At 35.8% G+C, this 27,443-nt stretch overlaps 1 protein-coding gene across 6 annotated transcripts in view; it reads right to left on the bottom strand.

Annotated features, from left to right (window-relative positions):
* ASAP1 (ArfGAP with SH3 domain, ankyrin repeat and PH domain 1) overlaps nt 1–27,443 on the bottom strand; it is a 191,809-nt gene that overhangs the window by 48,391 nt on the left and 115,975 nt on the right. For 4 of the 6 annotated variants that reach the window (XM_030010873.2, XM_041122804.1, XM_041122802.1 and 1 more), the window contains 11 exons: nt 25,097–25,242; nt 17,455–17,529; nt 17,038–17,087; nt 14,688–14,817; nt 13,845–13,930; nt 12,991–13,066; nt 12,066–12,152; nt 6,094–6,102; nt 5,396–5,496; nt 4,885–4,954; nt 503–590 (listed from right to left, as the gene is read on the bottom strand). In XM_030010873.2, coding sequence (XP_029866733.1) covers nt 503–590; nt 4,885–4,954; nt 5,396–5,496; nt 6,094–6,102; nt 12,066–12,152; nt 12,991–13,066; nt 13,845–13,930; nt 14,688–14,817; nt 17,038–17,087; nt 17,455–17,529; nt 25,097–25,242 — 918 coding nt within the window. The remainder of the gene's footprint in view (nt 1–502; nt 591–4,884; nt 4,955–5,395; nt 5,497–6,093; nt 6,103–12,065; nt 12,153–12,990; nt 13,067–13,844; nt 13,931–14,687; nt 14,818–17,037; nt 17,088–17,454; nt 17,530–25,096; nt 25,243–27,443) is intronic. The other 2 variants (XM_041122805.1, XM_041122803.1) reach the window with 1 other exon arrangement.

Raw genomic sequence — 27,443 nt, 5'->3', positions numbered from 1 at the left:
TTAATGCTGAGAAGACAAGTCACTACCAATTTTAGACAAACAAAAGCATATTGTAAAAGGAGGATAAGAGAACAAGAGAAACTGGGTTCTTCTTGCCTTCCTCAACCCCACATATAACACTCAAAAAGCAGAACAGACAATGAAGGAAAACCAAGATGAGGCCAAAAGTCTCTTCCATTACCTAGTGGATATAGCTTACACATGTTCCACTAAGCTGTTAAACATCTCTCCGAACTTAGGTGAACAGCACATATGCTGCATTTCATGGTTGTCATAAACTAACAGTATTTATGCCACACGTACACACAAAAAAGGTTCTTTATTCATTTGTCCATTCAACCCATGTTCAAAACTAGAGGGATCTGAACACTCGTGAGGCGCTGCATGTTTCTGGAGACAAACCTGAATTTTGAACTGTAGCCTTATTTTTACTCAAAGTATCTCGTAATGACATTTTTAGAAATCCCACATAATGCAAGATGGTACTAAAGTTGCTACATACGTGATATTAAATCGAAAGACTTCTTATCTTCAGCATTTGGCTTCACCTGGCAGGTCAATAAATTCAGTTTAGCTGGTTGCCTGTTGGACTAAAAAGAAAATTTATTTTACTTTAAAAATGTCTTGATTTACGATTAGGTTTTCTTTCTGGGGAGTGGGCACATATGATATTTACTTAAAGCATGGGCATGCATACATGTACACCCTCAAAACGCTTGAGACTAGCATGACTTCATCTGACTTGGTCTGTCAGAACGGACAGATTGCTAAATCTAAACAAAATTAAGTTACTAATTAAATTAAAAATTATTAAATTATTAATTAAATTTAAAATCTTCAAGACAATTCTTCCTGATTATTTGAAGGGGATTGAAGGAATTAAAGGAATAAACCTTAATTTAGAATACGCTAATACTGAAGTTTTTTATTGTATTTCATAAACAATGGTAAAACTATTATGCAATTTTTCATTATAGCATGCTCATATTCCAATTTTCCACCCATTTTAAATGAATCAAAAATATAAACCTAAAACTTTAAAAGGGAAGTGGGAAGCTGGAGATCTGGAGTTTCAGAACTTGGAATAAATACAGTTACTAACGTTCTCTGCTGTAATTGGGTTACTTAAGACATGATAACTAAATGTGTCTTCGAAGTATTTTGGGGTTATACAGGTTTAACAGAAACCATAGAGATACTGAATTAAAGTTACTACAGCTGGCAGATACAAACTGAACATGAGATGTCAGTTATCAGTAAATACTTCCGAACTGAGCTTTGGAAATTGTTCATGTTAGAAATTGTAAACTAAATATAAAAGTAATGCAAAACCAGCAAACAAAAAATCTTGAAGTGCATTTCCCACATTCTCAAATGTTTGTCAGAACAAGCTCATGAACACAGTATTTTTGACACTTAAGGAGCAACAATTCCTTGAAGTAGTAAATATGCAATTGGAGTCTCAGTTTTCAAAGTTTAGTCTTGAACAGACTGTCACGATCTGAACTTCTCATCATTGAAAACAAGAAAATTACTTTCTTCTTGGCACTGCAACAGAAAAGAGCAAATGGACTGCTTTTACACAGCTACATACAAGAAAAGGAAATCTACAATCAATAGTGCAATTCCAAGAATTCTAAATTGCCAGGTCTTGAGCTTGACAATACGTCATTTTTTTTTTTTTTTTAAAAAGGTGATAACTGAACCATTACTAACCTAGGAATAAATAATTTCACTAAATGAGTCTTCAAAGGAGGTGAGGATATCTTCGTAGCCATTAAAAAACCCAACACTCCAGCACAAAATGTAGTAACTTCCTTTTAACTTACTTAAGGTAGGTAGTAAACTTTAGACCCTGATACTCATGGCCACCATTGGAATTTGGGGTGAAGGGGAAAAAAGGCTGATGAAATGGGACCATCTCCTTTAACAAGAGTAACAGAAGTTACTCGTTTGCAACAAGTTTGTGTCATACTGCCAGAAGACAGTTTTAGGACTGCCTCCACCATGATAATGTTGTTGCTTCCACATGATTTAGGACTCCTAGGAAGATACTTCAGATATATGCCCAATTCCCGGAACTCAATATGATCAAAACTTCCCAAAAGTTCACACTTTTAGTTGAAAGCACTCAAAATGTTAACACATTTACTCATCTGTCAGACTCTATCAATGACATCTAAACATCAAACACTTCCAAGTTTCCAAATTATGTGCTTCACAGATATACCGTAACAATCCTTCTGAGCAAAACCAGTTGAAGTATTAATTGAAAAGTCTGTTCAATATATTTGCTGTTTTCTTATCAAACTTTTGATTTAATACTTAAATGTATTTATCAACTATCATAAGCTATAGCAATAGGAAAAAAAAATATGAAAAATTTTAGAAGTCTAAAGAGTTCACTTCTTCATACAGTCCACAGGAAGTTTTGAAATTAATTCCAAACTAGCCTTTATTCTCATTTTCTCACTCTGATTAGTTGAACAATTTTATTTTTTTTACAAAATGAATGTGTAGGCATTAAAATGTTTTAAATAGTTAACAACCTATGTGGGAATAAAACATCTGTAATACAGACATCTATGTATGAGCTACGTATTGGTCTTCCAGTACAGTCAGCAGCCAGAATTGAGTTTATAACAAGACATCTGACCAAACCTACCCAGACTCCTTTGACTACATTGACCAGCTCTCCAGTGGTGAAGAGAGGAGCCTACACGATCTTGCTCTGATGCAGACAGCTACACCGTAGATGCTTCATTTTATTCAGATTAATAAAACATCAAGGGCAGCAAGAAAAGCTTCTATAGGTATGTCAGTGATAAAAGGAAGACTAGGGAAAATGCAGGCCCTCTCCAGAAGGAAACAGGAGGCCTGGTTACCTGGGACATGGAGAAGGCTGAGGTACTCAATGACTTTTTTTGCCTCAGTCTTCACCTGCAAGTGCTTTGGCCACACCGCCCAAGTCACAGAAGACAAAGGCAGGGACTGAGAGAATGAAGAACCACCCACTGTAGGAGAAGATCAGGTCTGAGACCATCTAAGGAACCTGAAGAGGCACAAGTCCATGGGACCCGATGAGATGCATCTGTGGGTCCTGAGGGAACCGGCAGGTGAAGTGACTAAGCCACTATCCATCATATTTGAGAAGTTGTGGCAGTCCAGCAAAGTTCCCACTGACTGGAAAAGGGGAAACATAACGCCCATTTTTAAGAAGGGAGAAAAGGAAGACCCAGGGAACTACAGGCCAGTCTCACTTCTGTGGCTGGCAATATCATGGAGCAGATCCTCCTGGAAACTATGCTAAGGCACATGGAAAATAAGGAGGTGATTGGTGACAGCCAGCATGGCTTCGCTAAGGGCAAATTGTGCCTGAAAAATTTGGTGGCCTTCTATGACAGAATTACAGCTTTGCTGGATAAGGAAAGAGCAACAGATGTCATCTACCTGGACTTGCACAAAGCATTTGGCACTGTCCCACACAACATCCTTGTCTCGAAATTGGAGAGACATGGATGTGATAGATGGACCACTCGGTGGATACGGAATTGGCTGGATGGTCACACTCAGATTTGCGGTCAGCAGCTTGATGTCCAAATGGAAACCAGTGACAAGCGGTGTTCCTCAGGGGTTGGTATTGGGACCGGCACTGTTTAACATTTGTCAGTGACATGGGCAGTGGGACTGAGTGCACCCTCAGCAAGTTCATCGACAACACCAAGCTGTGTGGTGCGGTCAACACGCTTAAGGGAAGGGATGCCATCCAGAGGGACCTTGACAGGCGTGAGATATGGGCCCATGTGAACCCCATGAAATTCAACAAGGCCAAGTGCAAGGTCCTGCACATGGGTCGGGGCAATGCCAAGCACGGTTACAGGCTGGGCAATGAGTGGATTGAGAGCAGCCCTGTGGAGAAGGACTTGGGGGTATTAATGGATAAAAAAAGTGAGTATGAGCCAGCAACATGCGCTTACAGTCCAGAAAGCCAACTGTATCCTGGTCTGCTTCAAAAGAAGTGTGGCCAGCAGGTCGAGGGAGGTGATTCTCCCCCTCTGCTCTCGTGAGACCCCACCTGGAGTACTGCATTCAGCTCTGGGGCCCCCAACATAAGACAGACATGGACTGCTCAAGTGGGTCCAGAGGAGGGCCATGAAGATAATCAGGGGCTGGAGCACCTCCCCCATGAGGAAAGCCCGAGAGAGTTGGGATTGTTCAGCTTGGAGAAAAGAAGGCTCTGGGGAGACCTTATAGCAACCTTCCAGCACCTAAAGGGAGCCTACGTGAAAGATGAGGAGGGACTTTTTATCAGGGAGTGTAGCGATAGGAGAAGGGGTAACGGTTTTAAACTGCAAGAAAGAGGGTAGATTTAGATTAGATGTGAGGAAGAAATTCTTCACTGAGGGTGGTGAGACACTGGAACTGGTTGCCCAGTGAAGTTGTGGATGCCCCCTCTCTGGAAGTGTTCAAGGCCAGGCTGGATGGGGCTTTGAGCAACCTGGTCTAGTGGAAGGTGTCCCTGCCCATGGCAGTGGTGTTGGAACTAGATGATCTTTAAGGTCTCTTCCAAACCAAACCATTCTATGATTCTATGAATCACATCCCATATCTCAAAGGTATAGTAAGAACAGCTGTACTGCTCCATTTAACCTGAAGCACTGTTCCCACTACTGCTCAGCAGCAGACAATCAGGAAAAATTTTAACAGAGCAAGTGTAAGAATACTTTTGCAAGTCAGTCTCCAACTTCTGATAATCCACAGAACTTCAACAGTCAAAACCAGAATTGGCATCTTTTTTGTAATAGCAGATTAATATCAACAGTTTCACCAGGAAAGGATAATGTTAATTTATTATTTTAATAAAAAGATATAAAAATAACTTACCGTTGCATGTGATATAGTAAGAATTCCATTTTTAACAGTGCACTTTCTTCTTTGCCATACTTTCCTTAACCTGCATAAGAACATCAACAACAACAAATTCAGTAACTAGACACATTTTGAAAACATATGTTAATCCCATTAACATTTTGAGAAGATTAGCCTTGAGAAACAAACAGGTACAGTAAAAGTTTTACTAAATGCCTCACCAAAAGTAACTTGGAAATTTATGACAGGTCTTAATCACCTTTTAGAGACTTATAAAGACAATAGCTTTCTTTTTAATATGACTTTTTTTTTTTTTTTTTTTTTACAACTGCTTGTCATGCTTTATATATACTTATACTATATTAAATTCAGATCTGTGTTCAGATTTGAACTGTGAAATTCTTGAGTACTTGTGGCACGTGCATTAGGAGAATGTGCCTTAAGCATCCACAGTAGAAAACAATAAATATCAGTGCATGGACATAGTAATGATTCTCACTATGTACTATGTGCTCCAAGAACATACCCATCACTCTTCTTTAAAAGATAACCTTTCTTCTCACTGCCGTATTCCTTATTCCCCTGAAGCTGATGCATGCTATATCCTCCTTGCCTGCTCTGTGAATCCTAAAAAAGGGAAAAACACCATTAACGTTTCCTGATGTGAACAGTAAGTTTTCTTAACCTTTAAGCCTATTCTATTTCTCTTCTCTACCACAATTTCACAAATTAATAAAGATTGAAAAAAGAGAGAAAACTCCTAATGCATGTTTTACATCCATAGGAGAGCTTGCTTTTACATCATGTGACCTTGAACTAACTGCATGTTCCAAGATTCAATTACTTCATTACGCATCTGAAGTATAGTATGGATGCAAATATACATCTCAAAATAGTGACTTTTTAAAATACAGAAATTTAATATTGCATAATCTTATAATCAAAGAGTAAAAGGCTAAGATAAAATTTCAAAAAGAAAGCAACAGAATGTAGCATGCATATATACAGAAACACATATATAAACAAACAAAACCAAATGCTAATAATTACTATTTTTTTATCCAATTAAAAATATGTATATAATTCATGAGTTTTAGTGAATGAAGTCAACTGAAATAACTTTTGGCCTGATCTAGTGAAACAATTAAGTGAAATGGATTAACTTGTTATAAGCACAGCAGAAAAAAAAAAAATCCCCAAAAGTTCATTAAAACATTGACTTACTCTCCTAGACTTCGATCACGAAAGGCAAAAGCAATAGAGGAAAGAGAAAGCAAATAATTTAAAACAAGAATTATTATTTTATTTTAAAAACATGTTCCTTGAACATAAAATTTTATAGCCCCCATATCTAGTATAACAGTTTTTCCCCTTTCTAACAACACTACTAGAAAGAAGGCAAGAATTACTTTTTTAGGCACACTGGTGCTTTTTCTCATCAAGTAACAAAACATTAACAAAATTCTGTGCAACCTCGCATATATGACATCAGCTTCAAAAAGCAACTAAGATGACTACAGGATCAAAATTTACTAAATGTTTTCCAGTCTTTACTACATTTAAATTGTCTAAAATGATAGCTGTATTGTATCCTCCACCAAACTGGAGCTAATTCTGAATTTCCATTGAAAAAAGATCAGGCCCAAAGTTAACTTTCAATTTTTGCAAATCTATATAAAAAGCTATAATTAAGGACACATTGATACAGTTTTAAATGTAGCTGTGAAACAATTGCTTGCAAAACACCTTACAAAATCCCACAAAAAGTCAAAAGAATGGGAAGTTCAATTACTCCCTTGGCAAAAACCTTTTCTCTTTCAAAGCAGAGTTTCTTAAAATTACCATAACCAATATATATTGAAGATTACTCCCTCCTATTTTATTCAGGGTCCTTACAACTGTTTTTCATTTTGTAACAAATTTGCCATAGGTGTTGAGAGAGAAGTGTTTTGGTAAAACTGGCAGTTGTGGTTGGAAGCAGCATGAAGGCTGCTACATGCAATGTGCTGTCAGCAGTGTTTACACCATCACAGTAAGTGGCTCATTTGTTATAAGTAAATTTCAAACCCCCATTGGAATTAGGGTCCATTCGGTATTAGCATAGGAAATAATGTAATGAGATATAATTCCTGTTCCAAAGAGCATATCAAATGGAGATTTGGGGAAATAAAATGTAAAGAAATAGTTAACAAAACAGACACAAAACATGATTCTGAAGACTAGCTATATTCTAAAGTGATTAAGTTACATTTGTACCAATAATTCATATACAAAAATAGGGAATAGAAGCCTGTATTAAAGGCCTGGTTTCCTTTAAAATTTAAGCTCCTTAACATATAAGCATTTTTCAACATACAAAATAAATACTTTACACAATTAAAATTACACTAGTGTCCCTTAAAATATTTCCCCATAAGCTTTAAACCATAGTCATTTTACAAAATCAGATAATTCTTGTGCAAAGTAATAGAAACTGCCATAACTTGATATCAAGACAGTACCATAGTGGCAAGAAGAGACATTGCATATAACAGAGCCACAGTAAATTGTACTTCCTGTAGCGAAGCTACAGCACTAGCACTTCTGCACAACCCAGGATTCAAAGATTGTCAAGATGTGCTTTTCCAAGAACCAGGTAATTGCAAAGATTACAGTAACAGCTTTTTCACCAATGAAAGGACAGGTATGCTAGCAAAATGTGTAAGAGCATTACAAGTTGTCCATAATGCTAAATAAACACCTTGAATGCATGCAACAGTAAAACAAGAGTTGCATTATGAGACCTTGAAAGTGTACAGAACAAGGTCAGCTCATTTAGTAAATTAGTGGGTTTTTCCTGAATGAAAGTATGGGTGCTGAAGAGTAATTTGTCCACACATACTGTTTTAAATTCAAGAAGATCCTAAATGCTTTGATGGATTTAACAGCCACGCAGGAATCTCTTTTGTCACCTGTGGCAGCAAGTCAGTCTGAGATGGGTAGGAAGCCTCACTCATCTAATGGCAACTCCAAAGAGGTTAAAGGTGGCAGAATTTACAATTTAGATAGGAATCACTAGTTTCAACTTCCTTCCCTTGCACAAAGGGTCAAAGAAACTTCAAACTACACACAGCCAGAGCCTCAATTTTATTATTTCAAACTGTTTCCCTGCCAAAGCAATTTTCGGTAAGGGTACTTCTAAATTTTTACAAATCCACCAGAGAAAATCCCGTTCATTTCATGTTCATTATTTCCATTAATCCATAAATTTTCCAGCAGTGACATTCTAATGCACTAATATAAGGGGGAAAACGTATTCTTAACCTCAACCAACCAGGCCATTTGTCACAGCAATAAAGCCCAGCTTTACATACTTGAAGATTCAGATATGCACAATGATGGAGAGCTGACTGCTGTAACTCAGGCCATGTGTCTTCAAGTTTTGTTGTCACTTAACTAATGAGTAATGAATGCTGGCATGCTATTTCAGGATTAAAACACTGAATACCTAAATAACAGAGACATTGTTTTATCAAGCTCCTCAGTATCTGCCAGCATCATTACACTCTGACTCATGTAATGTAGCAGAATCACGAGTGAAAGTCCTCACGTTGACTTTGAAAGAGACACTTGAACATCAATGTGATCAAATGGTTATTTTATCCAAAATAGTGGATTCTTTCATTACAGCAGATCTCTCTCTCTCCCATGATTTTCCTGAATATCTGAGAATCACAATATTGCTTCCTTTTTCTTCTAAGACACAACTTCAATTCTCTTCAAGCCAAACACTTTATTTTTATATTTATCATACAACCTTTTATACAGATATCATACATGTACACACAGTTTTTTCAAGAGTCCTAGGATTTGCCTACACTATAATGAAAGTCAGAAAAGTTGCATGGTTTATTTTGCTGATGCCTGTGAAGCTACTTTATTACAACATGTATCTAAGTTTCAGAATTTGATTTATTTATTTTTTATATTTTAAATGAGGTTACTTTCCACTGAAACAGAGTAATTTTTACTATACATCCAGGAAAAAACAAAAAAACAAACACTATATTTCATTCAGTTATTCTACCTCATAATACTCTGTGAGCAACTTTTGAAACTTGACTTGTACTGTATGCAGCCATGTATATACAATACACGGCATGGAAGAACAACCTGTTTGTCCTACTTTATTTCCGAGATCTGGCTGAGTACCAAGTAGCTTAAACTTAACAGCATACGCAGCAGCCAGGAGAGAAAGAGGTATTTTTCTTTGCTTCCCAGATAATCAGCTTGTGGAAGAAAAAGGTACCTGAGGAGAGAGCAGGTCTTGTTCCCCTGTGTGTTGGGAATCAATCCATAAAACACTTTAGAATTTAAAGTTACTTCCAAACAGCTCTTGAAATCTAATGTTCTCTGTTCAACTTTTGGGGGTGAGGATGGAGAACGAGCATGAGTTACCTTCACAGTGATTTAGATGCTAGGAAGATTACAGATGTAACACATTTATGGGAAGCTCTGTAAGTATTACGGAAGATATCTAGCAGGTCCATGTGCACATTGGGGATAGAAGGAAAAACAAATAGCAAACAGAGCACTGGAAAAGACTGTAAAGCATGAGGTAAAGGAAAACTGAGTACTAAAAAGCTGGCAGGTCTTACAATAAATTGGGATCTATTCACAGGTGCTCTGTAGTGCTCCTGTCATCATTTGTGACAAAGAAATTCTAAAAACCATGCATAGTGCGTTGTAAGGTTGTGTTGTCCTTCAGAACGATGGGATTAAAGATGCCTTCTAGCCATAATGTACATTACATTACAAAAGCACACATAGGCAAGTATTCAAAAGAAAAAAACCACCACCACCACACTGTAAGGAATGACTCATCAATCATTCCTTACTAATTGTGATTCCACCTGAAATAATTTACTAACTTCAAGCCATTTATCTACACACAGTAGCCATAATCACAATGTGCTACCTACAAAATTACATGAAAGCCCATAAAAATACTTACTTGCCCCAGTTACTAAAGTCCTATTTTTGAAGTAGTTCCAAAAGAATTCCAGGAAAGTAAACATCAGTAAGCTTCACAGCACACAGGGAAGACTAATGAAAACTACTTTTAAGAGTACATTTAGTATTATATATACTGGAAAAATCAGTGCAGCTTTTGTACAGAAAGGTTATGTCTCAAAAATCTCCTGGAGTTCTCTGAAGAAATCGGTAACTAGATACACATGAGAAATCAGACTGATACAGCGTACCTGGACTTTCAATGGGTACTTAAGTGTTTCTTGTGAAAGAGAAAGAATTACATTGCTCCCGGACAAGAGGAAAAGTCCTCAAAGGAGCTAACAAGCTAAAAGCAGGAAACAAACAAATGAGTTTCACAGAAAGCTGTGCCAGGACATGTGGTATCTAACACTAGAACAGTCTGGAAAAGGGTGAACAGTAAACTGTCAAAGTTTGCTGAATGGTATTAAATTATTCAGGATACCCAAGACAGGCTGACTGAAGAATTTCTCAAGGACCTCACAGTAGTGAGTAACTTGACAATAAATGACAGGTGAAGATCAGCATAAACAAATGCAAAGTGATGCAGGGGCAGGAAATAACATACTGTGAGTTGACTATTAAGATTCAGAAACAGAATGAGATGGTTATAGCTTTACAGCTGATTAAACGTTACACACCACCTTCTCTGCACTAAGCACTGGTCAAAAAGCAAGTCAATGTTAGGACTTGGATGAAAAAAAAAAGATCAGAAATGATCTAGTGATGCTATCATAAATTCACAAGTACTCCCATCTTGAGTAGGGTATGCAGATCTAAAAGTTCAAAACAAAAGGAAAAAGATTTTTCCACACAACACATAGTGATAGTGGGAAAGACACAGCTATAACAGAAGCTGATAGTTTACACTGCTTCAAAAAGCAACTGCACAAATTCAAAGAAAAGAAATCCACAGGATGGTGGAGAGACTGCGAGGAGAGTCAAGCTACTAATGGGAGGGTATTCTGGGGAAGTATCAGTGTTTATTGCCCTGCATTATACTCTAAACATCCACGATTGATCACTGTTGGAAACTTGGCTGACTCAGTACCTCTGGTTCTAAGTTATATTCTTATGTATATTTGATAATAGCAATACTGCCCAATCATATATATATATGATCATGTATATGCAGCAGAATGGCATGTCTAATGTTTAATAATAATAATAATAATAATTCATTTTTAATAATAAATATTTAATAATCTGAGTAGACACCTAGCAAATACTAATGTTTTATTTACCCAAGAGAAAACAGAGAGTAAGTGATCTTTTCCTAAAGGAAAGCCACTGCCTCTCCTCCACTCACCCACCCCCACACACTCAGCTTCACCACAGGATATTCAGTATTTCTGACTCTCAAGCACTACAATTTGGAAAGAGTCACAATATTATCTCAGGTAAAAGCTGTTTTATATATTATGTCCTATCTCCTAGTTCAAGGAGTATTCCAGAACATTTACAATGGACATTGCATGTTGCCCCTTCACTTCTGATACCAGTGCAATTGATGATGTATTTTTCTTTTTAACTGCCCTGTCTCAGCCTCTACTATCTGGTTAACACAGATATTTTCTTCCTTATGATATAGTATTAGCAAAAGGGGTTTGGGAAGGAGAACAACATCACAAAATCCATGTGAGTTAGCAGATGAATAGTAATATGGAAACCATACATAAAGGCAAGCCTCCAGTTCTTGTTCTGGCTTATTCAGGAACAACCTAGGTCAGGAAAATCCTGAACACAATCTGGCTGGAGGATGGCAGGACATAAGAAAGAAGTGTGCATCCCATCCCTTTATATTTTTTCCTGAACACTCATTCTGTATCATTGTCAAGGACAGGATACTGGGCTAGATGAAGCATTTATCTGATCCATTACAACTGTTCTTACAGTACATTAAAAAAGTACATTAAAAAATACAAAATTACACAAAAAAAGGAATAATTTCTTTTCATATATAAAACGGAAACAGAAAATTAATCTAAAACTATTGTTTATTGATATGTAGTTGAATATTCTAAATATTAGTTTTGTCATAATGTTCAAAGTCCAATTCTTCTGAATCAGTAACTACACAAATTGAACATCAATTAAACCAACTTCTGAACACAGAATTCATAAATTAACATGATCTCCAAGAATAACATGTCTAAATTATTTACCTCCTTCTGATCAAGCTGCAGAGAAGATTTTATCAAATCACGAAGAGCAGTAAGTTGTTTCTTTTCTTCATCTTGTGTCTGCTTTATCTATGGAAAGACATTGCCATTATATGGTTTCTGGATGCAACATTAATTTTAATTTTTTATGCATTCCAATATACCATTTTATATGTCCTGAACAACCAGCTCAACTATTCTGTGTTTCTGTAATATTTGAGTTTATTTTCGTGGACTAGTCCATTCTAATGTATTCACCTTCTATGCACGTATTAGTTGAAAAGCAAGCCAAAACGAATGTACAACTCTGCATGCTCTGTTCTGTTACGCTTTAAAGGTTCATTGTATCTAATGCAACTAAAATAGTCTCTGAAATAATAATTAAATAACTCCAATAAGCTTGACAGATGATTTAAGGAATGAAAATACAGTTTAATTTAGCCACAAACTACAATATTAAATAGGATTATTGTAATTCTGATTATAGAATACAGAAGAACTTGGGTGACAAGTGGGCTTTGATTCCACATTATTACTTGCCTTCAATGAACATCACAAGTTAATTCATTTAAAAACTGTGGTGCTATCATAAAGCAGTTTGGTTTTGAAAAACGAAAGTGGTAGCTAAAATTGGTGCTAATAATGTAATCTAATTCAAAGATTCCCACTTTAAATTAGTTTTATTTTAATGCAACATTAAATTAGTAGTAGAATGAAAGCTACTTTTCCTAATAACTGTAAAACAGAATACAAAGTTTAAAATAGCCAAGATTTTTTCCCTCTGTCTAGCTAATTCAAAGTTTCAAAGAACATACTTTTCATTTATAAGATAGAAATAAAATATACACCTTTGTAGTCATACCTAAAATGTATTCATATAAAAAAAAATTCCATTTTCAGACATTAAACTACTTATAAGTAAACTTACATTATATAAGTCAGCAGCCAACTTTTCTATATATTGTTTAAGTTTATCAGCTGTTTTCAAGCCATCTTGGAAGAAACTATAATGAAAAACACCTGTGATTTACCAGGAATACATATAATTCATAACACAAAGTAGATTGTCTTGTGGAGAAAAACAGCAAAACCAATATCCAGCTCTTCCCATGTTCCGAAACACAAAACAAACAAATGAAAAAAACCCTCCCCCAAAAAACAACAAAACCCCCTCTTCCTAGTAGTTTTAAAGTACAGTATCTTTCAGCAATGGAGATATACCATTGTGACTTTAACATATATCAAATTAGAGAGAATATATCTTAGCTTATTTTTATCACTGTTAGTCAATATGTTTCCCCTTAGTAATTTCCAGAATCTTTTTCCTGTGTTTAACTTCAGTAAAAGTTCATGTATGTTTGCCTCTGTGGTTCTACTGATGACAAGGTTGTATCTTACCAGTTTCACCTCAAGAAATTTCAAAGAAGTTACTGGCTTTCACAACGGTTTTAAAATTTACATAAAAACCTAAAACTGTTAAATAGAATAAACAAGCTATTTCTAAAATTACATTCTAGATCTATGCCTCAGGAACCAAATTTAATTTTGTACGCTGCATGCAAGGTCTTCCCATGGCCTCTTTCTCCATCACTCCCCTGCCCCACTCCCTTTCATACTCTCTACTGAAAGACTACAGCCTAATAAGATGACATTGCAGACACCTAGAAGATTACATTTATGATAAATATTCCTGATGTAACCAAAACAAATTCAAAACAAAGGGAAACAAACACTTGTGTAAAAAAGAAAATTGCAACTAAAGCTTAAAAGCATTGCACTTACTTGCATTGTGCATGATAGTACTTAATAAGGTTCTGCAGAAGGTCCACACCTTTTTTTGTCTTGATTTCATTAACCTTAATAAGATACTGCATAGACAGTGAAAAACATGTTGATAATCATGCCTCATAACCTTCAACAGTTTTCAATCGATAAAACATCATTTGCTCTGTGAATTAATTATCTCTGTATTTAACCTGGGTGCTGACTCATAAGCCACCAGTCCACCACAGTTAAGCAAAATATAAAACAGATAACAGTTTATTTGGCCATTCCTAAAAAATTCAAACACCCCAAACCATAAAACAAATTCAGGAAAAAGTTGCATCTTTTATAATTGTCTGAAGATGTCCCTTTTTGACTGCTACCGCAGTAATTGATGAAATATTCTAAATATATAAATACTATGCAATTTAAAGTAAACAACTAAAACATAATAGAGAACTATTAATATAAAAAGCAGTTTTATGGAACTAAAGTATCACTATCATTTATCACTTCATTATAAAGGCTGCAGAAAGCATGTTGGAAGAAAGGTATCAAAAATACTTCCTGAACTGCTCAACCATAAACCTGAAAAGAAGTATTACCATAGCCAATATTTTCAGCCCAAGAACCTTAGCATAGTAATTAAAAAAAAAAAGAAAAAGGAATAAAACAAAAGGAAGACAAGTTTTGTACAGAGTTGCTAAAATAATTATCTTCATATTGCTGTACTATGTGACACTGAAATCATTTCCTCCCTCCACCCCCATTAAACAACAAAGTAGATTTCACCACCTTTAAGGCCCACAAAGTACTTTTAAGTTATGGTGTCGTAATTAAAAGCTGAAACTTGTTTCTTACTTCACACATCTGTAGCTGAAATAGCCGCCTTTCCTTCTCCATTTCCTCTGCTATCTCAGCTCCTGTTATTTCGGTTCTTATCATCCCATGCTGTTTCGCATGTTCTCTTTTTTCCTTTTCAATTTTTGTACTGAAATTTTAATTAGAAAACATTTTAGAAAATTTATTCTACTACCCTGTGACCTAGTATTATTTAGGAAAAAAATAATAACCAAGAAATATTAAAAGAAGCCATTCTGAAGATGAGTTCCTCTATGATACCAAATCCTATATATTTTTAGTAAGTGTGCAGAAGTAATGGAGTCATGAAGTTACCCTTCCTTCCTTTCATCCTTTAAGTCTTTTCTCTAGTTGGTGTACTACTTGGCAGGGATGGGTGGGAATTCTCATTCTTTCTATGATGTGCTCTGTAGTCTTCATCTCTACATACTGCAGTGTAAAGCATACATAAGGAACTACTGACTTGGCAGGAAAATGGCAGAATAACGTAATCAAGTATGTTTCATGCTCGTAAGACAGGAGTTAAGAAAAACAATAAGGTAGCATATGAAGTTTACCACCTATGCTAAATGATGACTTCCAGTCATTATGTTTTCAGAGAAAGCCAACACCATTCTGAAATAGTAAAATGCAAATATGGAACTAAGAGGCCATCCTGAGACTTTATTTAGAGCTTTACAGTGGGGCTGTCCTTACGTACCCACTCTGCAAACTAACTGGATACTCCATTTTTAAGCAAACTTAGATGTCCAATAGAAAAATCTAAATGATTTTCATTTTTCTTTTTAAAAAAGAAATTACCTTTCTTCTCTAGCAGCCTTTTTGAGAAAAGTAAACACTGAAGCTGTACTTCCGTAAAACAGGTGACAAAGCACTGTGTGTTTATTAGACTGGTACTCCTTGCCAGGGGAAAAAAAATAAAAAATGTAATAAGGATTAATTTATTTGTTTTTGAACTCTGCTTTTCTCCAACTAAGGAAAGCATAAAGTTTGCATGTAGAGCAAAGCACTTTTCAGCACTGTGCCTCTAAACTTGATTTGATATTTAGTCTTGAACAAATTCTGGGAAATGGGGTTCTGTGAGAAGTTTAAGGGACACCACCTTCTTGGTCTTACGAAGCCCAATTGAAATTTGCTCACAAGGCGGGGGGGGGGGGGGGGGGGGGGGAGTAACAAGACAACAGGCATCTTCCTGTAATCTTTCCAAATTCAGAACAGAATCCCACAGATTAGTCCATCTATTGAGTCTGTATGGGACACCTTTGTCTCCTAAGTTCTGTTTAATGTCATTCAGTATAAATAGGCTGGCAAAGATATCCCTGATTTTACTTATAGCAGTCTGAGAGGCAGAAATATATATATTTTTTTTTTAAACCAGTTTGCTGCCTATGGAAAACTATTCAATATTTTTGCAAAATATGCAATATCTGTAAGAACTAAATAACTACAAAGCAACAAAAAAACCCAATTCTGCATGTAAATCTGAATGTTCAACTGAGTACAATGATGTGATTTTGGGACAGCAATCTCCTTTTTGCCTTAGATTAGTAATAACCTCATTTCAGTTCAGTTGTTCACAGGGATTTAACATTGTAATGAACTCTGAAGGCAAAAGTTACTATAAGTAGGTAAGAAAATTATGCCAAAAATAAATGTTTCAGCAGTTCTTAGTGGCCTGACTTTTTCTTTCATTCCTTTTTTCCCCTCCTGGTTAGACAGAAATGAAACAAAGTTAATAATAGGATTAAAAAGGGGAATAAATGGAAGGATACAAAACATGAATTAACTCCTGAGAGCTCTTGAATTCTGATAAAGCAACCTGCCCATCACTTCCTTGAGAGCATTCTGAACCATTCCACTAACAGTTCTGCAACTATGATACTACTCGTTTCCAACCATCTATTTTTATAAATCATTCTTTAGCCACAGAAGACAGGTATTATAGCAAGAAAATATTTTTAAAGCCACAGGTATTTTAGAAGTCACACCAACTGCACTAAAATTCTTGCCTCTCGAAAACATACAGTTCTGCAATACAGGACAACATATAAATCTCATAATTTTTACTATCGATAGATTTTATGTATATGGTTATAAGAACATGTAAATGCCATCTGAAGTCTCCACAATTCACTTTACAACATTCAGTATCTAAGCATGAAGTATCTTCTTTACACTAAAGAAACACTGGGCAGTCATTTAACTACTTCACATAAAAATACTTTCTTTCTATTAGTGCAGAAGAGATGCCTTGCTTGTATTCATATTTGCATCCACAGATACAGTACATAATTTGGGACCAGGAGGCAAGAGAGGAAAAAAAAAAAAAAAGAGGCAGAAAAATACTTACAATTTGGTTTCATAATCCTTCCAGGCTTTGTCAAAAGGCTTTTTGAGGTCCTTGGGAAACAGAAAATTCGTTTAGAACATTTTAAAAACTTTGTCTCTACAGTTAAGATATCAAGTTATAAATAGCAACAAAAAATACTGTTCTCTTTTAAAACTTTTCAGACAGCAGTTGGAAAAAAATACTATTTTTGAATCTTGTAAAGTATTGCTTTCCTGTGCCTGTTAAGACAAGAATTTATAATGAAATTCTAAAGCAGCATCACAGTCACGTCAATTTTGAATTTGTTCTTTAGACTACAAACAGAATATTAATGGATGCCAACATAACAAATAATCTGATGGGTGAATGGAAAACAGTCACAAGACAGCTGAACCTGAAAACATTTCCCTAAATAAAAAGTTAGTTTTCAACACTTACCCCTTTAACACCTTTTAAGTCTCCTTTTAAGAGAGAATCCAAAGTGAATATAACATTGTGGCTTAAACCCTGGAGCTAAAAAGAAAAACATAATACTGTTATAATTCAAAAAGATTTATTATGATCTTAACAAACTACTGCCAACAAGTCTTTGAACTTCACTAATGTAGTTGCAATCACCTCAAAATTTCTAAATCAATAGTGAATTCAGGTCTGGGAAGAATTAACAGACATTCACTTGCATCAGCCATAGAAGCATTATAATTAATCTTTACTTACATAGGGTGATACAAAACCAGAATTTAAAAAACTTGCATAAAAGCAAAATTCTGAAAGCACCTCAAGGTAATCTTCAGTCTCTCAAAGCAAACATTTGAATACTGCTTAATTATTGAGGAAGCAAATTTTGGAACAAATGTTTCTCAGCCTCCTGCGTAAGAAGCAAGGACCTGCTGTGCTACAGGCAGATAAAATGTAAGGCACACGTTAATTCAACCATGAACAAAAGGAGCAAAGAGTCACCAGCTCTTTGATTATTCACAACTATTTGGGAAGACTGTTCCTTTCCTTGTCCAATGTGGAAATCTGACATTTCCTTAAACTCTTGAGAGTTTAAATTTCACCCCATTAAGTCCATGTCTGTTTGATTACGTATCTGTGGAAATGTTCCGTCTGGCTTTGCCAGTCTGAGGGTAGAAAAGCCTACTGCTATGATCCTATCTGAACACATATGTTGTGTACGGTTCCTGACGATGTGTATCAATATTATCCCAGTCTAGTGAAAAGTCTGTTGCCTCTTCCCTTCATCCCTCCCTTCGTTTCTCCCCCAAAACACTTCATGAATTCTTCAGTTCCTTGCTAGGGAAGCATAGGGAGAACGATAGGAAGGCTGCAAGACACCATGTCCTTTGCTTGTAAACCAAAGGAGAAGTGTTACATTAGAGTTTTTAATCTGCCATGTATATATACAGCCCAGCTCCCCCCTCCTATAAGGTCTTCTGAGCATATTTTAGACCATGAAACTAATTTTTAAGGGACTGTTGTGAAATAGATGATCCACACAGATGAGAATATCAAAATGATCACTCAAACAGGTTCTCCAGGTGTTAATGTTCCATTCACAAACTCCTTATACATTCAAAAGACATGTATGAAAAATTACATATTCGATTTTTCAAAAGTGACATTACACAACATTAAATAGATGCACATTATTTACAAAAACTACATCCACTACATATAAAATAGCATATTTTCCTTCATTAGATTCACTATCAGTCTTTAACTGAAAAGAAAAAAAAACAAAAAACAAAAAAAACCACAACACACAAACAGGCTTGCTTCGTTCTTCATATATCCTGGGCAGGAGGATTTCCGTATGGTCCCCTAGAGATTATTGCCAAATCTGGCCGCAAGAGCTCCAGCACAGTTCAGGTGCCCGTTATTCTAATAAAGATACAAAGCAGTCCTACAAAGCACAGTTCTGGAACTTGATGTGCATTATCCTCTGGAAAGCACTGGGGTCTCAGCATGGCAGAGGGGAAGGTGGATCTTTTAACACAGCTACTTAATTATCACCTGGTAGCTTGACAGACACCCCTCAAGTTTTATTCTTTTTAGATAGCTTGCAGATATCATAACTGATGAGGGATGCACCTCTCCTATGAAGAAAGTCTGAGTTGGGGTTGTTCAGCCTGGAGAAGAGAAGGCTCCAGGGAGGCCTTACTGCAGCCTTTCAATACTTAAAGGGGGCCTATAAGAAAGATGGAGAGAGACTTTTTAGCAGGGCCTATTGTGATAGGGCAAGGGGTAATGGTTTTAAACTAAAAGAGGGTAGATTTAGACTAGATATAAGGAAGAAATTTTTATGGGATGAGGGTGGTAAAACACTGGCACAGGTTGCCCAGAGAGGTGGTAGATGCCCCATCCCTGGGAACATTCAGCATCAGGTTGGACGGGGCTCTGAGCAACCTCATCTAGTAGAATTTGTCCCTGCTCATTGCAGGGGGGTTGGACTAGATGACCTTTAAAGGTCCCTTCCAACACACACTATTCTACGATTCTATGATTATTCTTGGTATGAGATGGAATCAAATTCAGAAAACATATGACACACACTTGTATCTTCATGTTCAAGACATCTTGACAACTGTTCCATGTGTCAATATTTTATATTTTTTAAATTCACAAAATCTTATATTCAAAATATATTCAAAGCAAGATGAAGGACAGCCACTAGAATATCTTGAGCTGCAGCTTCAAACAATAACATGAACACAGAGCAAAGGTTCTTCATGGCTTAACAGATCATGATCTGAGAATGGAATTTCTCCTTAAGTGCAACAACACAATTAATGCTCAAATATTGATTTCGTATGAAGCAAAAAAGCAATGTGATCACTTTTAGTGATTAAAACACCAAAAGATTTTTTTCTTTACCTGGCTTCACGAAAGGAGTTTATAATGGATAGTCTAAGCTTTGATTCTATTTAAAGAGCTAGGTTCTGTTTTTCTTTCCACTTAGCTTAACCATTTGCACATGACCCCCACGCAGTATTATTTCATAACAGATATAAAAGGAGCCAGGGAATTTGTAGATGATTACGCCTTTTTGCAATTTGTCCTCTGTTGGGTTTTTATCTCAATGCATCACAATGAACAACTCCTTAGCAATGTCAATTTTGTTGAAGTAGTAAAAGAATTATACCCGGCAGAAAAAGACCTGGGGGGGCTGGTTGACAGCCGGCTAAATATGAGCCAGCAGTGTGTCCAGGTGACCAACAGCATCCTGGCTTATATCAGAAATGGTGTGGCCAGCAGGAGCAGGGAGGTGATCGTTCCCCTGTACTCGGCACTGGTGAGGCCGCACCTCGAGTCCTGTGTTCAGTTTTGGGCCCCTCACTACAGGAAAGACATGGAGGTGCTGGAGCGTGTCCAGAGAAGGGCAACCAAGCTGGTGAGGGGCCTGGAGCACAAGTCTGATGAGGAGCGGCTGAGGGAACTGGGGTTGTTTGGTCTGGAGAAAAGGAGGCTGAGGGGAGACCTTACTCTCTACAACTACCTGAAAGGGGGTTGTAGTGAGGTAGGTGTCAGTCTCCTTTCCCAAGTAACAAGTGGTAGGACAAGAGGAAATGGCCTCAAGTTGCGCCAGGGAAGGTTTAGGTTGGATATTAGGAAAAATTTATTTACTGAAAGGGTTGTCAGGCATTGGAACAGGCTGCGCAGGGAAGTGGTTGAGTCACCATCCCTGGAGGTATTTAAAAGACGTGTAGATGTGGCACTTAGGGACATGGTTTAGTGGACATGGTTGATGGTTGGACTTGACCTTAAAGGTCTTTTCCAGCCTAAAAGATTCCATGATTCTATGACTATTAAGCCAACAAGTGATTAAGGTAATACCTACTTTATCAATACACAGATTAAAGAAAAAGTATTCTTGTTTTCATAATCAACCATTTTAAGCAGTTTCCACTTAACAACCTAAACCAAAGTTCATATCTCAAATGTAAATTTTGAGAAAGAATATTCAAAAGATTTTAATCCCAGCCTAGTTCATAAAAACAGAGAGAACACAAATTTCTGCAATATGGGCAGACTTAAAAGTAGTTATCAGGGCAGGCATGAACAACAGTACATTACTGTAGCTTTTTTTATTTTTTCGAAGTGTATCCATTAAGGATAATCAATTCAAGCCACTAATACTTGGCTTGAAATTACTGAACAGTAGCCAGTTAGTATGCAGCTAGGGAAAAAAAAAAAAAACCACCAAAAAAACCCCCAACTAAATTGCAGTGTATTACTCCAATATGGTAAGATTTTGGAATCACTTATTACATTGTTGAAGACTTGATAAAACAGTAGCCCAAATGAATCAGAAACACATCTGATAAAGCAAAAACAGTCTCCTATCTAGAGCAAAATAAAGGAAAAAAACCTTAACAGATGGAAACACATATGATAATTTGGGGAGGAAGGATATGAAGAGAAGATAATTTGCCTGCAAAGATTAGCTGAGGACATTTACAGGAAAGGGAGATGGGAAAAAACAGGCTTTAAACATTTGAAAAAAAGCCAAGAACCATGCAAAATTTAAAAAAACCCAAGTAATCTGCAAGTGCTCCAAATGTTCTTCCAAAACCTCATCTAGATCAATTTAAAGATGTTGACACACTCAGTTTCACATACGTAGATCTTCATACAGCTTTTTAATGCACTATTATAATGAATTACTGCATAAAGAATGAAACCTGGAACAGGAAAGGAAGTAGAAGCAGTAAAAAGCAGAGAAACTGATTTTGGTGGAACACTCCAAGATTGCAGAAAATGTAGACCCATGTTGACAATGGCCAATCAAGATGTAATTACCTTTAGAAAATGTTACAGAAGTGGTCATTGTGTGTCATTCTTGTAAGATAATCTTAACAACAACAACAAAAAAACCCCTCAGAAATATAACATGATATTTATAGGTTTTAAGTTTCATATGTTATATTTAGTGACAATATCAACAATTTCTAGTAAAATTTGCATAGTGACTTATTTGGTTTTGTTAAATGGATTAATGGATAGGCTTTTCCTCTTGACTCTGTGTGCAGATCAATCATTTCAAAATTATGGTTTCCAGAAGTTGTATATATAATACAAGTTGCTGGCTTTACTTCATAGTAAGTGGTCATAGTAAGTAAGTGAAGATCACTCTCTAAAGTAATCACTCTGTAATTCCTTTACACAGAAGAATATTCTGTATCCTCCACCTCATGAAATATGCATAATATCACAATTTGTTGGAAAATATTTAATGAATCATAATTAAAGTTCAAAAGATTTAATAAAAATGGATCCAAGTTTTTGAAGTATTTTTTTTGTTGCCTACTGTGTAGCTCTATTCCTTATTCGTCTTCCTGTCTTTAAAGACCATTCTTTAATCATTTTATTGTACTTTTATTAAATAAGGCAGCAACAATCTACTCTATGTAAAAAAAAAAAAAAGCCTATTAGCTTGCCATTCATTTTAATACCTACTGCCATTTTTTCAATTAATTTTATTAACATAAGCCTCAGCACCTACTGTGGGGCTTTATCAGCGACATTATACAGTCCTCTCAACTGCTTTTTCACTGGACCTCAACTTCTATTTTGATATTATAAAAATCCTTTTCTTTCAGTGTAATTGTATTAATCAGTACTATGCTTAAGAACAACAGCGGGTCAAGAAAGCAGAATTATCTATCTTGGAGAAAAGGTGAAAAATAAGTGTTTTAAAAACACTGAGACATTTGTAAAATAAGCTCATTGTCTATTCGAGACATCTGAATGAAGTAAATTAGAGAATAGCCTATTTTAAAACCTGTCAACAAGAATTTAGATAGATAATGCTTCATAGTCTAGCTGAAATAGTATAATGTTTTGAATGAGTGTGGCTTCTTAAGTAAAAGAGCTTTTTCCTCTCAATCAGCACTACTTTAAACAAATAAAATAAACCCCCACTTCTTGTTTGCCAGTTGAAAGAAGTTAAAAATTTCTGTGGAAGCCCTGCAAGGAATGATGAGGTCCAGACAGCTTCCAACAAACATGAGTTCTAGTCCCAAACTGTCCTCAAACTGCACTTCAATACACATTTTAAAATACTTATTTTTAATTGTGTGCTAAATTAAGATTAAAGGAGGCCAAAATAACCAAGAATGACAGAAGTCTTTACAGAGGAAAGCAGGTCCCTCGCATACCTACTGGTCTTTAAAACTGCCAATATTGAAACAAAGGATGATCCAGGTAATAGGTCAGAGCAAAGCTCTTAAAGAAAGCAAGCTTCATTAGGGCAAGTGTGATCATCCTTAGATGAGTAAGTAGGTGATGAAGAAGAGGCAAGACTCAGGTGGCAGAAATAAGCACCAGCATGAGAGGTCAGAAGTGACACCCCGTTTTGAGTGTTGTTAGGGCCTGTGCAGTCTGAGATGTTTATAAGTGAATCTCAGAGGAGTGCAGAGAGTCAGGGGAGAATGTCTGCCGATACTAAGCTATTCTGGGTATTAAAGCAAAAGCCAGTATGAAGAGTTGCATAAGGACCTTGTAACACTTACCGCTGAGAGAATGAAATTAAAGGTTGAAGTCTACACTGAAAAATGTAAAGTGATGAATAAGGAGGAAAAAACTGCATACAGATTCATGCTTATGAAATAACAATCATCACGAAAAATGTCTCAAGGAAAAAATACCTTGAAGTTACAACATAGAATCCCTTGAAAACATCAAGCTCAATGCTCAGTAATTATAAAGCAATCAGCCTTCAGAAAAAGAAATAAGAAATGCAACCATCTTCACGTTTGTCCCCCCTCATTTCAGAAAAGGGTACAGTAGTACTAAGAGAAGATACAGAAAGGACCAACAAGGACAATCCAAGTTATGGAATAACTAAGACTCAGCTAGAAAAGTAACAGAGGAAAGGAAAGGAAGAATGATGGCTATCTGTAAATTCCTGGGAAAAATAGGGAAATTCTTACATTTCTTGTAAGATATAAGAATCAGGGAACAATAAATGAAAGGATCAGGTTCAAAAGAAATAGAACTGACATTTCAGAGAGCATTTCATTTTAGCACTCTGGAGGAATTCACCATATTCTGTGCCAAGCATAGCATACATTCAAGAAATCCTAAGACAAATTCATGGAGGTAATACTAGCAAGGACTACAAAACAAAAAATATTGCCTCCAGCTCCAATGTCTCTGAGCTGAAAACTGTTTTCATGACCACAGTACAGAAGTTATACCCATATGTTTGCTCTCTTCCTACACTCTTCCCTAAAGATTCACTCTCAGGCAACTGTCAAAGCCAGGGTACTGGTTACATGGGCCTTTGATGGGACCTAAAAGCAGCTATGCTCGTGCTAGGGACTCTAGGAAAGAAAGCGTAATATTGCTTATACTTTACACACCAAAAAAGCTTGGAGATAACCCCAACTGTAAGAAAAACATAAAACTGAAGCTACCACTTTCTGAATACAACAGCTATCAAATCCATGAAACATGATTTCACATGAAATTTGGCTTCATTACTTTCAGTGTTCAAAGATATTTGCTATGACTACAGTTTTATTATCCAGCTTTCAGAATTATAAAAGGCCTAAGATGAACTTTAGATGAGACAGACCTTTAAACCACCTTCATAAGCCTAATATTTAAGCAATGGATGCTTTGTATACCACAGGGAGAATGGACTTCAGCAACACCATTTAAGCATGCTCCCGAAATTGTTATTTTTCTTCCAAAAAGTGAAAGTTTCTCTTTTTGAGGTAAGACAAAACAGCCATAAGTAATGGTATTGGATTTTTAACTGGAAAGACTTCAAGTCAGGGAATGATTTAAAATTAAGGTCCATAAGAAGAGATATGTAACATCATCAATCTCTTGAGAATGATGCCTTAAGCGATGTCTCAACATTTATATTTTTCTTCTTAACTGCCAATTAACAACCAAACACAGCGAGTGTGTAATAACACCCTTTAGAGATAATCTCTGAAGAAATTATTGTGTTTTGAAAAAAAGATGAAAATATCTCTAAAATTATCATCAGTCGTCAGGATCATGCAGTTGTATTGTATTTTATTTTGGAAAAAATAAAAAACTAAGAATGTTAGAAACTCCTTACCAGGTTCTTCAGCAGCGTTGATAATTCTTTAGTAAGCGTGGAAAATTTTACAAAAGCTGTGCCAAGATCTGGATTATCCCGACTTAAAAAATTACTTCCAAATTTATCTAGTACTTGTGCATAGTTTTCTTCATTTTGAACATGATCTGCAAAGAAAAATTAAAAGTCAGAAATTTTCTCTTATAGACATTTATTATTTTAAGCTTATGTATTGCAGTAGTGACAAACCAACTAACATACAGTACTTTCAAAAAAGCCAGAAATTAATGCATTTACTGAAAATTACAATAATTTTAATATTAAAAAGAACTATTTAGCCATATACACATAAATGCTTCTTTTAAATCAGCAACTTGAATTTGTAATACATCAATTAAAAAAGCTCTGTAGTTATTAATAAAGTAGTAAGATAAATAAAAGGTCAATCAAACAGTGTAAGTATATGTGCTCATTTTGTAAACAACATAGGAGTTTATAATTGTCTACTGTAACACAAGCTTTTTTTTTAATTGTAATATAGGACACTTCTACAGAACAAAAAAGTCAATAGTATCAGATATAAAACTAAGGAGACCAAGTCTAAATCTGACTGCAAGTTTAAAAGAAGAAACATGTCTTACAGACAAAGATTCCCTTTTCACCTGCTTTGTAAAACCGAGTTACCCCACAGAATGGAATATATATTGGTATATAGCCAAAGACTTGTTTCAATATATTTAATAGCAAACTGGACTTACAGAGAGGTCAGAACCAAGATGATGAAATTGAAGCCAGTGAAAGTGAGCAAAATCCTTAACTCAAGGATGAAGGAAATTCTGAATTACAGACCATTGTGCCTGAAATGTTTTTCTTGCTTCTATTACTTTCCTTTCTGGCATCTGTTTGCATATTTTGTTGTTACTTCCATTTTAGCATCTTTAAATAGAAAATTTGCCACTACAGCCCCTTGAGACATATTTTATCACCTCCATCTCTCTTAGAGGAATATTGTTGGTATTAATTAAATCAACATTTCACTTTAATGAGTTTCCTACTCTTCCTATGTTTTTTTCTGTAAGCCACAAACACAAAACCACAGAGATATTCCAACTAGAACAAGTTCTGTGCAATGAAAGGGGGAGGGGGGGAAGCGAGAATAGTTGCCAATAGGTACCATGTTTTTGCCCAGATGACCTGCAAGGTTTATATTCTTCAAGTTCTCATATTGTCTGAGAGCATTTGAACTATGGGGGTCGGGGGTGGGGGGCACAGATAAAACTGAAAAGAAGGGGGGGGGGGGGGGAAGACAAGACAAGACATATGCTTCAAACAAGGCTTGTGGATGATGTCCCACAATGCATCAATGCATGAATCTACTTTGACACTAACTAAGAGCTGATGAAGCATTAAACTAATACTTTGAAGGCATTACAGGTACTCAAAATAACAGTGCACTAAAGCTCCAACAAAATAAAGTTAAAACTTATTAGAAGCCAAAAAAAAAAAAATCACAATGATTATTTACCAAAAACAAACCCCAAACCCCACACATCAGACAAGTTACATTCTAAAATCAGACATTAACACTGAGGTTTTCAAAAGGCCAAATATTTAATCATATGTTAATATGGAGTTGTAATTCAAACAGTATGTTTTTAATAAAACTGTTCCAAAAGCATACGGTTTTAATCAAATAGCTTAGCATTAAAACCAAGGAAACCACTATATAATAATAAAATATGCATTTTGTTTTGATGTAAAAGCTGTTGCATAAATGTACACAGAAGACTTCATCTAAGAAGGAGCTTTGGCTTATGCAGTCCTGAGCTCATAAAACTCAAACGTACCCAACTGTGCTGAAGGAAAATGAAGGATAATGGAACAAGGTCAGAAAGAAGTCTGCTATATCATGGAAAGCCTGTCCTTGCCTGTGAAGCACTTCTAACCCCACAATATTTCCTAGCATTTTGATTTTAAGTGCTGTGTTGTTTCATACACCATTTAAAAAAAAAAAAAAAATTTGTAAAGAGACTGAAAAAGAGCTGAAGACGACTGTTTCCTTTGTCTGTGGAAAGGTAAAAAAATCCCCTGTCAGAAAGAGGAAGCAGATCATTGTCTCAGAACAATACATAGGAAATTCTCAAGAATCCCAGATAGCAGATCACTTAAATCTAGAAATGAGGCTTTATGATGTAAAAGGAATACTTCTGTAATTACCACACATATACACACAGAATTCAAGTACTGTGTAAGAATAACAAACTTTCAATTTTTACATAACTATCAATGTAAATATTTTAAAAGGAGAAGAAATATTTTCTATTGAAGAGGTAAGGTAGTTCCCTACTTGACCTTAAAGGCACATAGA

This window comes from Aquila chrysaetos, chromosome 4, assembly GCF_900496995.4.
Source record: "Aquila chrysaetos chrysaetos chromosome 4, bAquChr1.4, whole genome shotgun sequence".
Lineage (NCBI taxonomy): Eukaryota > Metazoa > Chordata > Aves > Accipitriformes > Accipitridae > Aquila > Aquila chrysaetos.
Note: the sequence above shows the minus strand (reverse complement) of the source record. Positions and strands in the feature narration are given on the sequence as shown.